This window comes from Pituophis catenifer, unplaced genomic scaffold (genome assembly GCF_029215685.1).
Source record: "Pituophis catenifer annectens isolate HBS135680 unplaced genomic scaffold, rPitCat1.0.hap2 SCAF_2, whole genome shotgun sequence".
Taxonomy (NCBI): Eukaryota; Metazoa; Chordata; class Lepidosauria; order Squamata; family Colubridae; genus Pituophis; species Pituophis catenifer.
The window spans coordinates 177,299,999-177,312,164 of record NW_027256882.1 but is presented as its reverse complement, the minus strand read 5'-3'; the positions used below and the strand labels follow the sequence as shown (position 1 = coordinate 177,312,164).

Sequence of the window (12,166 nt, the reverse complement as noted above, 5' to 3'; positions counted from 1 at the left end):
AAGTGCTTTTTTTTAAATGGTCAAGCATTGTTTATGGAAACAGAAAGAACAGTACAATTGCCTTTTGCTCAAAGAAATTCCAGTACTTTTCTCTCTCTTTTCACATAAGGGTACAGATACACTCATACAAATAGGCTTTTTTGGAGTGGGAGAGGAAGTAGCAAAAAGATTTACTTTTCCAAGCCACACTGTCCTATATATGGCACATGAGCTATGAGCAGGGCATTTACAGAAAAAAAAAAGCAATTTTGTAAGAGTAGTTAGAAAGGCTTCCACTGGAATTATGCAACCTGTTGCTAATCATCTGTGCCATGTGCTATTTCTTCCCTGGTTATGTTTCACTATAGGACAACATTATTCACAATGGTTCAACTGCATAAATATATTTCAACTTAGGTTTTGGTGGTTTGTAGGCTACTCAGAGCCTATGGGAATTGAGTAGTACAGGTAATCCTCTTTCAGTGACTATTAGCAGTAACAATGCTGATGAAAAACTAACTTTACAACTAATCCTTCCATTTATGTCCTTTGCAAGTTTTTAAAGGAAAAATGAAATAAGATCATAAGTAAATAAGCAAGCATGCAAGCAAGCAAGCACAGGAGCAGTTTGACTTGGTGACTGCTTCGTTTAACAACCAAGTTGTCAGTCCCAGCTGGGGTTGCTAAACAAGGACAACTTGTATGGAAGCCTCACTCAATCGATCCATGTGTAAATAGAGAAGCAGTCAGTAGGGCGGTCTGCGACATAGTGTAAGACAAGGCCTACTAACCTAAACATAGCCTTCCAGGTACATCTTGCAATCTTCCATGTGTTCAGCAACCTTATTTTTGTCTTCTCAGACAAAAAAAGGAATAAGGCTAAAAGGAATCTCTTTCATGCACCTGGTGAGTTCTTCTTTATAATTAGAACCTGCATGAACTCTGAACTCTGATGGGCCACACATCATGAGAATGTGTTCTATCACAATCATTCATGCATGCTACATTCCTGGGCCATTTGAGATATTCATTTTCTAGTACATGTGTTATTTCTGGTTAAGCTCCTTATTTTTAGTAGCCATATAACTAACAGAAAGCATGTTGGAAATAAAAAAAATATCAGCAATCAGAAAAAAATAAATAGTCATGAAGATGTGATTCAGAAATATACAACCCTTGAAAGACTCACTTACTTTTCTTTATTTATTTATTATGGCATGAGCCTTTGCAGGTTGGAGTCTAGCTTATTAAACCATTTAGTAAGTAGAACATTCCAAGAACATTCTAGGAATAATATTCTAAATATTTAATAAATATTCTAAAAAGTTAGAAAATATTCCAAGAATTTGATGAAATGGGATCTGATCCAAAGCTCATTTCATAGTAAACGCACTAGTGTCGTAAGAAAAGCTATACCAGTTGTACAAACAAACTTAAGAAGTAATGGTCCATATCTCTAAAGACTATTACTGCATAGAAAAGTAGGAGTAAGTTTTAAATATACACATAAATGCACACATATAAGCACACTTGCATGCCAAGAAAAAGACAAAAAATAATCAAAATTAGCAAGGCCTCCATGCTGAAATTCAGTGTCAAAATGCACTTATTGATACACAGATATTCTTGTCATGTAATTGTCCCTTAATCATGCTGCCACAATTCCTATCTGAGCCACGATGTATATTCTTACAAGTATCACAAGCCTCCTATGTCCATATCCACAATTTCTGCCTGAACCACCTGAACAGAAAAACGCAGGGTCTCAGAAACTTACACTAAAATTATTTTTCTTGCCTAACCTAGGCAGAAGGGGAGAGAGTGGGGAGAATGAAGTAGCTGTTGGTGTATGTAATGTAATTGAAATCAACATATGGGGCAGCAGGAAGAGTGAGCTGTGACAGGGGTTAGGTATAAAAATGTTGTGATCATGGAGAAAATGAAATCCAGAATTCCCTTATGATGGCAAAAAGCCTCCTCTGTTCATCAAGCTGCCATCAGGAATTGGCATCTGCCAAGGGAATGCCCATAGCAGAGCCCTGCCTCTATAGCTCCAGCAATTGTTACTGCTTGCCTTGAGAGAATAAGCAGCAGCTTCTCCTTATTTTGCCCTTCCCCTTTGGAAGGTTCATGAATTGGGCCAAGAAAACAGGAGCAAAAAAAAAATAAAAAATAGACAGCAATAGTGAAAAAATAGGAAAGAAGGCAACTTTCTGAAAATATCCCATCCAGGACCCCCTAAATGTGGATTGGCTGAAGTCCCTATCCAAAGCTGTCATGGAACTCCAGAATCCTGGTGGCCATGGAATTCTGGAATCCTGACTTGGGGATCAGAATTGCTTGCCAGGAGTGAGGAAGATCCCAGAAAGACCAAGCTTATTAGCGCTGTAAGTCTCCTTCCCTCCTTGGGCTGCAGGCTGTGAATGATGGAAATGGTAGATCAACACATCTCTAAAAAAAGGCATTTTCCACTCCACCCCAGCACTGCCTCAAAAACCTTCTAAGGGATGCTGGATTTGTGGATCAGGTGGCATGTCAAGATATGACAATGGCTTTAAGTGAGGACGTGGGTGGGTGGTTGGGGATTCTCAGTGGCTTACCTGCAGCCTGTGTGCCTGGCAGGGGAAGCTAGTTGCGAGTGGAGAAGCGACTGAGCAGAGCAGCAGTACTGGTGCAGAGTGGGACACGTGGACGACCTACAGAAGGCAGCAGAGACGGAGCAACAGAGAGAGACAGGAAAAGAGAGAAAGATAAGAGGGTTGGATGGAAGGAGGGGAAATAAAGGGAGGAGTTGATATATATGAAGATAGATGAAAGGTGCGTGCCAAAATGGAGAGGAAGAAAGAGGGGGAAGGAAAAGAGAAGAAAAAACACAAAGTCAAGAAAAAGAAGGACAGCACTGAACAAACAGAAAAAAACATAGCAATGCCCCCAAGCCAAACAAAGAGACTCAGCCACACACTGGGCCAGGGAAGGAAGGAAGAGAGGAAGAAAGGAAGAGAAAAAGAGAGAAAACAGACAGCGGCAGTTCCCAGGGACGAGGATGTGAGGCCAAAAAAGCCACAGGAGCTAGGAACATAAAGGAGTTACTAGGGCAGCCCAGACCAGCACAGAATCATTAGGGCGGCCTAATCCGAGTGAGCAAGAAAGCATTAGGGGCCAAGGACATGAAGAGGCAGAAGAGTGAGCCACAGACTGGGAGACAACCTAAAACATGGACCACTTTCAAGAACTGAGTTACTCATTCCACAGGAAGAGTCAAGAAATCAAGTAAGAAGTTGTTGTTTAAAAAACACACACCAGAATATTGGGTGGGGGGGGAACACCAGTCGTGAAATCCAATTTTTTTTTACTATCGGTTCTATGGGTGTGGCTTGGTGGGCGTGGCAGGGGAAGGATACTGCAAAATCTCCATTCCCACCCCTTTCCAAGGGAAGGATATTGCAAAATCTCCATTCCCACCCCACTCTGGGGCCAGCCAGAGGTGGTATTTACCGGTTCTCCGAACTGCAAATTTCCGCTACCGGTTCTCCAGAACCTTCTGGATTTCACCCCTGGGAGGGACCCTTGGTCCTCTGTCAGCCTCCTACACAAATTGACCAATTGACCAAGTAGTTAGGAAAAAAACCAGCATAGACTGCCACAGGGGGAATCTTCTGGTCCCTCCCTTTGATTCTGCCTTTCCAACTCAGCCAATGACTATTTCACCCATAATACCCTCCCTTCTTCCCAGAAAGGAACAGGGTGCTTCTTATTTTGAAGGTTCAAAATGGGAACAAGGACTGAGGCATCCAATGGAAGGGGAAAAGGAAAGCATATACCTGTAGCTAAAGACTCAGGGTTTACTCTCATGGCTATACAAGGTTAAAAGAAAGGGCCTGCTGAAAAGAAAGCCAAAGAAGAGAGAAACTAGCAACTTTTGGACTAATCCCAAACAATACCACACCCCTGCAAGTCAAGAAAAATACACTGGGGAGGATTGCAGCCTAGCCCCACCCAGCCCCCAGAAAGAGAGAGAGTGAGGAAGACCACACCACAAAAATCCTAGGACTTTCTCAGCCACGTACAATGAGATATCCAGCATGGTTAAAGGAGAAAACGATGACTTGAGGACAATACATTTGCAAATCCTCGACCCACTCACAAATAAGCCAGTTTGGGGAGGGGGAGCAGAGGGGCAAAAAAGAGATTAAGGTAAGCCCCATCAAAGGCTTTGCATTCCAGCCGCCAAAGACACAGAAAGCTTCTTCTGCTGTACTTAGCACAGGGATTTCATCAGGGCTTAGGTCCAGAACCTATTTTTAACCATAAAACTTAAGAGGGTGTGTGTATCCACCTATTTATTAAGATCAAGTACTGGTTTTTCAATCTCACTCTGCTTGCAGTCCCTGCTTGCCAAATAAACAAGCAAACAAATCAATCTTAAAGTGGGTGAGACGGGGAGGAGGTAAATTCCAGATGGGAATGGCACTCATTTGCTATGGCTGTCATTCAATTACGGAACACAGAATGAAAAGGGCTGCAAATGGCAAAAGCAGTGACAGGAGAGATTCCATGCCCAGTGCAGCTTTATTTCCTTCCATATAAGGACTGACTTGTTTTCATTGCTGTGGGGAAATCTCCTTTGGAACACTCGACCCCACCCTCAGCACTATTGAGCATATAGGCCCCCACCTTCCCCTATCATGAGTATTGGGTCAATGCAAAAAGAGGGGGGGGGAATGCTATGGCCACGTGCAGAATGCCACCACCAAGTAAACCTTAACAGTTTTGCGTACATTCCATAACAGGAGGCAAAACTAGCAGGTGGGATGTGTGCACCAGATCCCTCGCTTTAAATTAAAGGACATACAGGTGAAAAGTACTGCTTTTCCAGATGGGTTCAAGGCTGGGATATCTATGCTGCCCCAACTGCCATCAGGCTGCAAGTCCCATTATTTCTTATTAACCAGGTGTGTGTGTGTGTGTGTGTGTGTGTGTGTGTGTGTGTAAAAATCCCTTCTCACCCCTGTGGGTGGCATTTGTCTTCCTCAGTCCCAGATCCTCTACTAAAAGCCTGGGAGTTTAAGGGTTCTGTGCATTCTTAGCTGTTCCTAGCACTGCACTCTTCTGGAGAGAAAGCACTGACATTGTTCCTGGGATCTATTGGAGGTCATTCTCCCAGCTGAAGAGTTCCAGTCCTATGACTGGGATTATTTTGGCCTTTACTTCCTCTCTAGTTCTTCCTTCAGGCCCTGGTACTTCTCCAACTTTTCATACTCCTTCTGCCTGATGTTATTGACACTTGGCACTGCTGCATCTATTACCACTTATCTATTACCATGATGTCTGGTTGATCTGCAAGTCCGTCTGCATCTGGAAGTCCCACGGGGTCTTAGCCTATTTATTCTCTATGACCGTCTATGGAATCTCCTATCTGGTTTGGAAAGATCTAGCCCATACACTGTGCAGATGTCCCTGTATTCAAAGCCAGCTACTTGGTTGTGTCGTTCAGAGGATGCCGTTCCTGCCTGCATCTTACACCCTGTCCTTATGTGCTGAACTGTCTCAGAGGCCTCTCTGCGTAGTCTGCACTTTGGGCCCTGTATACTGTGGTAGAGATGTGTTTCTATGGATCTGGCACTTAGCACCTGTTCTTGTGCTGCTATGATCAGTGCTTGATCATTATCGCAGTACCTAATTCTTATTCCCAAAGGCAGCTGAGCAGATGCTACTAGTTGAAGCAAGGTCTCCAAAACATGGATTTTTATATCATAGCCCTTTGCATGTGACCAAAATATAGGAGCACCCTAGCTTCCAGCTGATTCTCTCTTTTTCTTTCTTTTCCCCCAATTCAACCCACTTTTTGTTACTCCATTGTTACTCAAAATATTCTGAAATGGCTCCCTCCCCATTTCTTTTTCTTTCTGACCTCAGACCTCTCTTCCTTTCTACTGCAGGCTCTGCAGAGTACAGAGCTGTAAACATGTTTGGCTTCCTTATTACAACAGTGTGCACACATCACTGAATTTACTAAGAAAAATGATATGCTGATGCAATTCATAAAGTGCAGCATGAGAGGGCAAGAATGGGGAAATGAATACTGGGACAGCTCAGCATGAAAATATGGCTCTTAAAAAGATAAAAAGTAAGAGCAAAATATATTTCAATCACACCATTAGAGCCATAGTGTCTCTTGAAAGATGTGACCTGAAACCCAAGAATAATAATAGAATCATTGAAAAAGCCTTCGTTCCCAATATTTAGGAATATTCCGTGTAGAGTGCCAGTCCTTTCCATTTGACATATTTTGCTCTAACAAGCTTGGGTTATTCAGAAAATCTGACATTTCTTCCAATCTCCATTCCTCAATTTCCTCCCCTCCCAGCTTTTCCCCACAAAGGAAATATTCCTTGCAGGCACAACGAAGAAGACACTGATTGGCGACTTCCTGCAGCAATGTTTCACCTTTCCTCCCACCATGCCTAGATGACAGCTAACAACTTGCACCTCTGCCTTTGAATCTCTGCAATTCCTTTACGCATTCCTCAAAAGATTATAAAACAAGAGAGCAAGTTTCTGACTAGTTCAGCATTAACTACTCCATGTTGGCTGAGTAAATCCACTCATTTAAGGGAAAATACACCTCCCCAGCTGGATCTGACCAAAGTCCCTCTCTATCATAGGACAGGAACCCAGCTTTCAGCAGGCGCTAGCAAACACCCATCAGCAATTGGCCACTGCTTTGCCAGTGGCTCCTCCCCACCTTTTGATAGTGGCTCTTCCTGATTGGCAACGCTGTATTCTATAACATTGCCTCTGATCAATCGGCAGCTGCCTTCAAGTTGCTTATATCCCACTATGACCATCCCTACCAGGGGAAGCAGTAAAGATTCACTCACAGGTCAGACTCCATAACTTTTCTCCTTCTGGTCTCCTTCTGCACTTCTTTGTACGTATCTTCTTCCTGTAAATGTCTTCCTTTTCACCCTTGACCCACCCACTTCTTCAGAGTAAGGGGGATCCAAGGAGCCTAGAAAAATGGCTCAGGTCATCCCTCTTTGGAGGATGCAAGGCACAGAAACACTCAGGGTGTAACCCTCTTCTCTTCTCTCCCACCCCATCAGCTGATCACTCTAGACAGAAGTAGAGGGCTGGGACAAAAGGACCAGGCAGGGAGTACCTCTGAATTAACATGTTAAATGCTGGCTTTTTTGTTCCTAAGCATTTTGAGACAAGCTATGAACCTGATGAGAGGAAGGATTTTTCCTTGCTTGAGAAGGGAGACTAACGTCTTGCTACTTCTCTTTAAATAACTTTTAAATAACATTAAATGATTTGAGAAAGTGGTTTTTCAAAATATGTGTGCACAGCAATGTGAATAGAAGGCACAGAAAAATTGATAACATGCAAAAGCCAGTGGAAAATAAGTATCAATTAAATAAAAAGGAGGAAAAGAAAGAAAATAAAACCAACAGAAAGAGAAATATGGGCACGGAAACTAGTTCCATCATTCTCCCCCACAAATTAGAGTGAAGTTTAATGAAATATAATGCATCCTTCATAAATTAAATAATCCAATATTTTAGTACTTTCCCCAGCCTACAGATATTCTTCTTACAGATATTTAGCATATGAAAAGAAAGACATTTAAATGACCACGTGTATATAGATATGCTTACCATTACTATTTCTACTTCAATAATTAATTTATCCCCAAATGAAAATTCTGCCATTTCTGAGACAGTGTAAGATCTACAAATGCAATTGAATCTAGATATTCCCCACTCCAAAACCTGGAATCATCAATAGATTTTTAAGAAAGTGGTCAGCAGAAATTAGCAGGTAATTTCCTATTTGTTTATTTATTTCCCACCTTTTTATTATTTCAATAAATAACTCAAGGCAACCAACATACCTAATACTTTTTCCTCCTCCTGTAATCCTCACAACAACAACCCTGTGAGGTAAACTGGGCTAAAAGAGTGTGACTGGCTCAAAGACTGGCTAAGGCGTGACTAGAACTCACAATCTTCAGGTTCTGAAATTGAGTGGCAGTGAATAAAATGAGTGTCAAAGTCAAACCTAGCAGTTCTTAAAGGTACCAGATCCAAGAGAGGTTAAAAAGTTGGTAATTCTTCTCCCTCTCCTTAAGGAGACTTAACAATTGTTCAAGAATTCCTAAAAATTCAAGTTTTTCTGGTCACTCTATTCTATAATTTAGTGGGTCTTTACATAAAAAAAAAAACCAAAACAAAACCCAACAACTACCATTCAACTTAGCAAAGAAATTTCTAACTCTCTGCTGCCACTGATTGCTTTTCCAGATTTTGGCAGCCCAGATATACCAACTGTAGGACAGATTCTGCCTGCTAGTCAATGCAGCACAGCTATCCCCAATCCAATGCCATCTGTGGAGAGCTACAAATAACAGGATTGTTTGAAGATCAGTAGGTTGGGAAGGGCTGTTTGTTATTGAGCTCCAGAGAAAACAGGCTGGTTATAAGGTAGTTTCCTGTGTGTACTAGCTCAAATTTTAGTTTAATGGATAATAACACATACTTGCAAATACTGCAATTTTCTCATACAGTATCTACTTGCAAAGGTGCTTTTTGGTTTGCAAGAAAAAGGAAATACTTTGAGAATCATTTTTCAAATTCCTTTGACAGTCTGTAACAGATCATACACACCATGAATCCAAGCATAAAATGAACACACTGAGAGTTTTTCTTCACTAGAGGCTATTTGAGGACGGAGGGAAAAAGGAAACGAAGATGCTCTTGGAATTTCATATTTTTGAATTCCAATATGAACTGATCAACTATCATAGATCAGAATCTAGTTATTACTGCTGGTTGCATTTTCCCAGAGGTTATAATAATGCTCACAGATATATTTCACATATTTGTGAAATAAAGAGGGAAAACTGGGGGGGGACGCTCTGAATTTGTTGAACACTGATTGTTATCATTCAATGCAACTTGCCCATTAAGATTTGGATGGATGGATGGATGGATGGATGGGAGCCTTTGATCTCTATCCTTTTCCAGTTGGAAGTCCAGTAAATGGATCAGGACTACAATTTCTACCATGCCCCAGCATGTCTGAAATTTCAGGGTACTTCTGGTAGTCCAATACTATCTGGAAACATCAGGTGGAGGAAAACTATTGTAAAATCTATCCCAAACAACAGATAAAACAAGAACATGATGCTAGAATTTTAAGAAGGCAGTGCCATCAAGATCTTTTATGGCATAGGCGTCATAAAACAAATCTGCAAATTAAATTTGTTTGAGTCAGTTCTAGGTTTGTGTCCCTTGAAAAAAGTCTTTCTTTTGAGGAGTGTTTTCCAGAGGGCAGCTTTCATTGTACAGAATACCCCAACACTGAAATGCTTTGAATGCCCATTTCCCTGAATTTCTTTTCTACCCTTAATGTAAACAATGAGAACCTTCAGCCAAATATTAACAGCAAACTTGAAAGGCACGGTCCATCTTTTGAACACAAGATGTTTGGGGTTCAGTTCTTTTTAGGACAGTGACATTACTCACACTTGAAGGTATTCATCTCCATTGCTGTTCTGTGACACCGAATGGGCACATCTTCCATTCAGACATAGTAAAACTGAAGTTCTTACTGTTTTTTCCACAATTCTTCCTGTCTCAAGCAATAATAAAAAAGAACTAAGCTAACCTCCCTTTATTACAGCTGATAATCCTGGTTTCCTAGCTACAGTACAAAATAAAGCTTTTTCCCTAAGGGAAGTCAAAGACAAATGCAACCTCCTTGCTACAAAACAGCCACAAAAGCTATTCATATGAAGTATCCAGACCAGCTTGGTTCCAGATATTCCAACAAACTGAGATCAAGCCTGGTTTGTTTGGAAGTAGTCATGTTGGTCAGCATTTGGAGCCTCCTATGTGCAGGAGGATCTGCTGACATTCTTTGGTTTATCAAAGTTGTAATTTTTTAAAAAATTCATGGTAGATTTTAAATTGTGGCCAGAGTCCCTCTGGATAGGATGGAGGGGACACATTGGTTACAAGAATCCATCTTCAACAGTTTCAGCATCTTGTATAATTGTCTAGAAGATAAAGATTGATCTGCCTAGAAAAGGCTTAGAAAAAGTTTAAAAATCAATTTGTTGTAATAACAGTATAATAAAATATGAACATTTTTTGTTTTACATCAGATGCAATTTTTAATATGAATAATCCTCGATATTCAGATTTACTCTATTGAATCCTCTAAGTCATTTATTACAGATTTCTGGGTCTTTTTTCCTGCACTGTTTTCTTCCAGGAGTTCAGTAAATGTGTCTTTCATATCCATTTAGCTCGGAGATGGGTAGCAAAGCTTGTGTAATAGTTATGCTGATTTCTTGTATATTTGTATTTCAACTTTTATATGTGTGTGTTGTTTTTATAGTTTTATGTTTTAAGGGGTTTCTTTTTAAGTTGTTAACTGCCCACAGTCATGAATTTGAGACGGGCAGGTTTATAAATTGAACAAATGAATGAAAAAAAATAAATGATCTTACATTAACCTTCTTCTTATCCTCATATTTGGATGATATCAGAAATGAAAGTTAAGGACAAGAATTCTACCGCAGAATTTGAATAACTGCAGTTAACACATTACAACTTAATTACAGTATAAACACAGCCAAGAAGAAGCACTCAGTTGGCGCTGCCTCCTGTATAAATCCATGCTTCTCACTTGTGACCAACGAAGAGTCACAAGTTGGCATTTATAGAAATTTACTTTTCATATTTCCCAGGTACTGCTGCCCTCTGGTGACAGAGCAACATTACTGCTTAGAAAAAGGCATGAGAAATAAATCTAATTTTGTAAAATAACTACAAGGAGTATGGCTAGCTGATGAGAGCTATAGATCTATACTAAAAAGGTAAAGGTTCCCCTCGCACATATGTGCTAGTCGTTCCCAACTCTAGGGGGCAGTGCTCATCTCCGTTTTAAAGCCAAAGAGCCAGCGCTGTCCGAAGACATTTCTTTGTCAGTAAAACATAGATTCAGTACAAAAATAGTTTGACACGAAAGTGACTACCTGTGAAGGCTCCTGGATTGGGGCTGAAAGGCGAAAATTGAAGCAGTATGCTCCATCCCATAATTGGATAGACCAGGTTGCCCTGACAAAAAAACACTTTACAAGGAAGGAGGAAAATAAAATCAGATCTAATATTCAGGCAGAAAGTGCTAGTGTAGCTTTGATGCATTTCTGCAGCTTTGTAGGAATATAATTAGCTGCCCAAAGTTGGCTGAAGTTAGGCAGAATTCAAACTGAATAATAATAACAATGTGTGCATTCATTTTTCCCTCTTCTCCACATGCAAAATGGATTATCTACAAAGTAATTACAATAAATATGCATCTAAAACAAGTTCACATTTGTATATAGTAAATCATGCTACCCATATGTCTGTTAGCTCTTAAAATGTTTTGATATAACCAAATGGCTACAACGAACTACGTAATATCGTTCTCCTGGAAGCTTCTTCAGGATATACTTCCTATGATTTGTCATAGTTACAGTTTGTCTTAGTTACAGTTACAAGATATTCTTTACAAGCAGACCATATTTGTTAAATAACTGCAGAGGGAAGAGTTGAAAAAGTAGGAAGTTACCTAATTAATGTTGCGTGATAAGTAAATTGCCAAGACAAAAATTAAACTAGGGATAGTGTTGACTTACAGTAGAATATATTGTGCATACAGGAGAACATATTTGCTTCCTAAATTTCTCCCGTCCTCCAAATCATCTTTTCTCCAATCTAGAAGGTTTGAATCACATTTATATTTTGTTTAGGATGCATTTTGGCACATTTTGGCATTTCAGCATTAAAACAGCTAAATTACAGCAAGTATCTGTGACAAGATGAGATAGATAAGTTTACCCTGTGTTTGTTTAGTTTGTTTAGAACTAGTGGAGATATAGATAGATTTTGCATTAAATCAAGGTTGACTTAATAATGGCTTATTAAATAAGCTACAATGGCTGAGTTTACACATAATGCTAAGCCACAGATACAGTAGTGTCTTAAAGTCTCTCTCTCTCAGCCCAACCTACCTCACAGGGTTGTTGTTGCAGAGAAGATAGGAGGCAAAATTATTAGGTATGTTCATTGTCTTGAATTATAGATACTAAAAAGGGTGGGATAAAAATCTAATAACTATGAAAACTAATCTT

At 40.1% G+C, this 12,166-nt stretch overlaps 1 protein-coding gene across 3 annotated transcripts in view; it reads right to left on the bottom strand.

Moving 5' to 3' along the window:
* IQSEC2 (IQ motif and Sec7 domain ArfGEF 2) overlaps positions 1 to 12,166 on the bottom strand; it is a 157,204-nt gene that overhangs the window by 80,776 nt on the left and 64,262 nt on the right. Inside the window, exons 1-2 of one of the 3 annotated variants that reach the window (XM_070938183.1) lie at positions 6,861 to 7,060; positions 2,580 to 2,675 (exon numbers count right to left, since the gene is read on the bottom strand). The exons of 1 other annotated variant lie outside the window; for it this stretch is intronic. In XM_070938183.1, coding sequence (XP_070794284.1) covers positions 2,580 to 2,675; positions 6,861 to 6,874 — 110 coding nt within the window. In that variant the 5' untranslated portion in view covers positions 6,875 to 7,060. Of the gene's footprint in view, positions 1 to 2,579; positions 2,676 to 6,860; positions 7,061 to 12,166 lie in introns of those variants that run through there. One more of the 3 variants, XM_070938181.1, reaches the window with a different exon arrangement.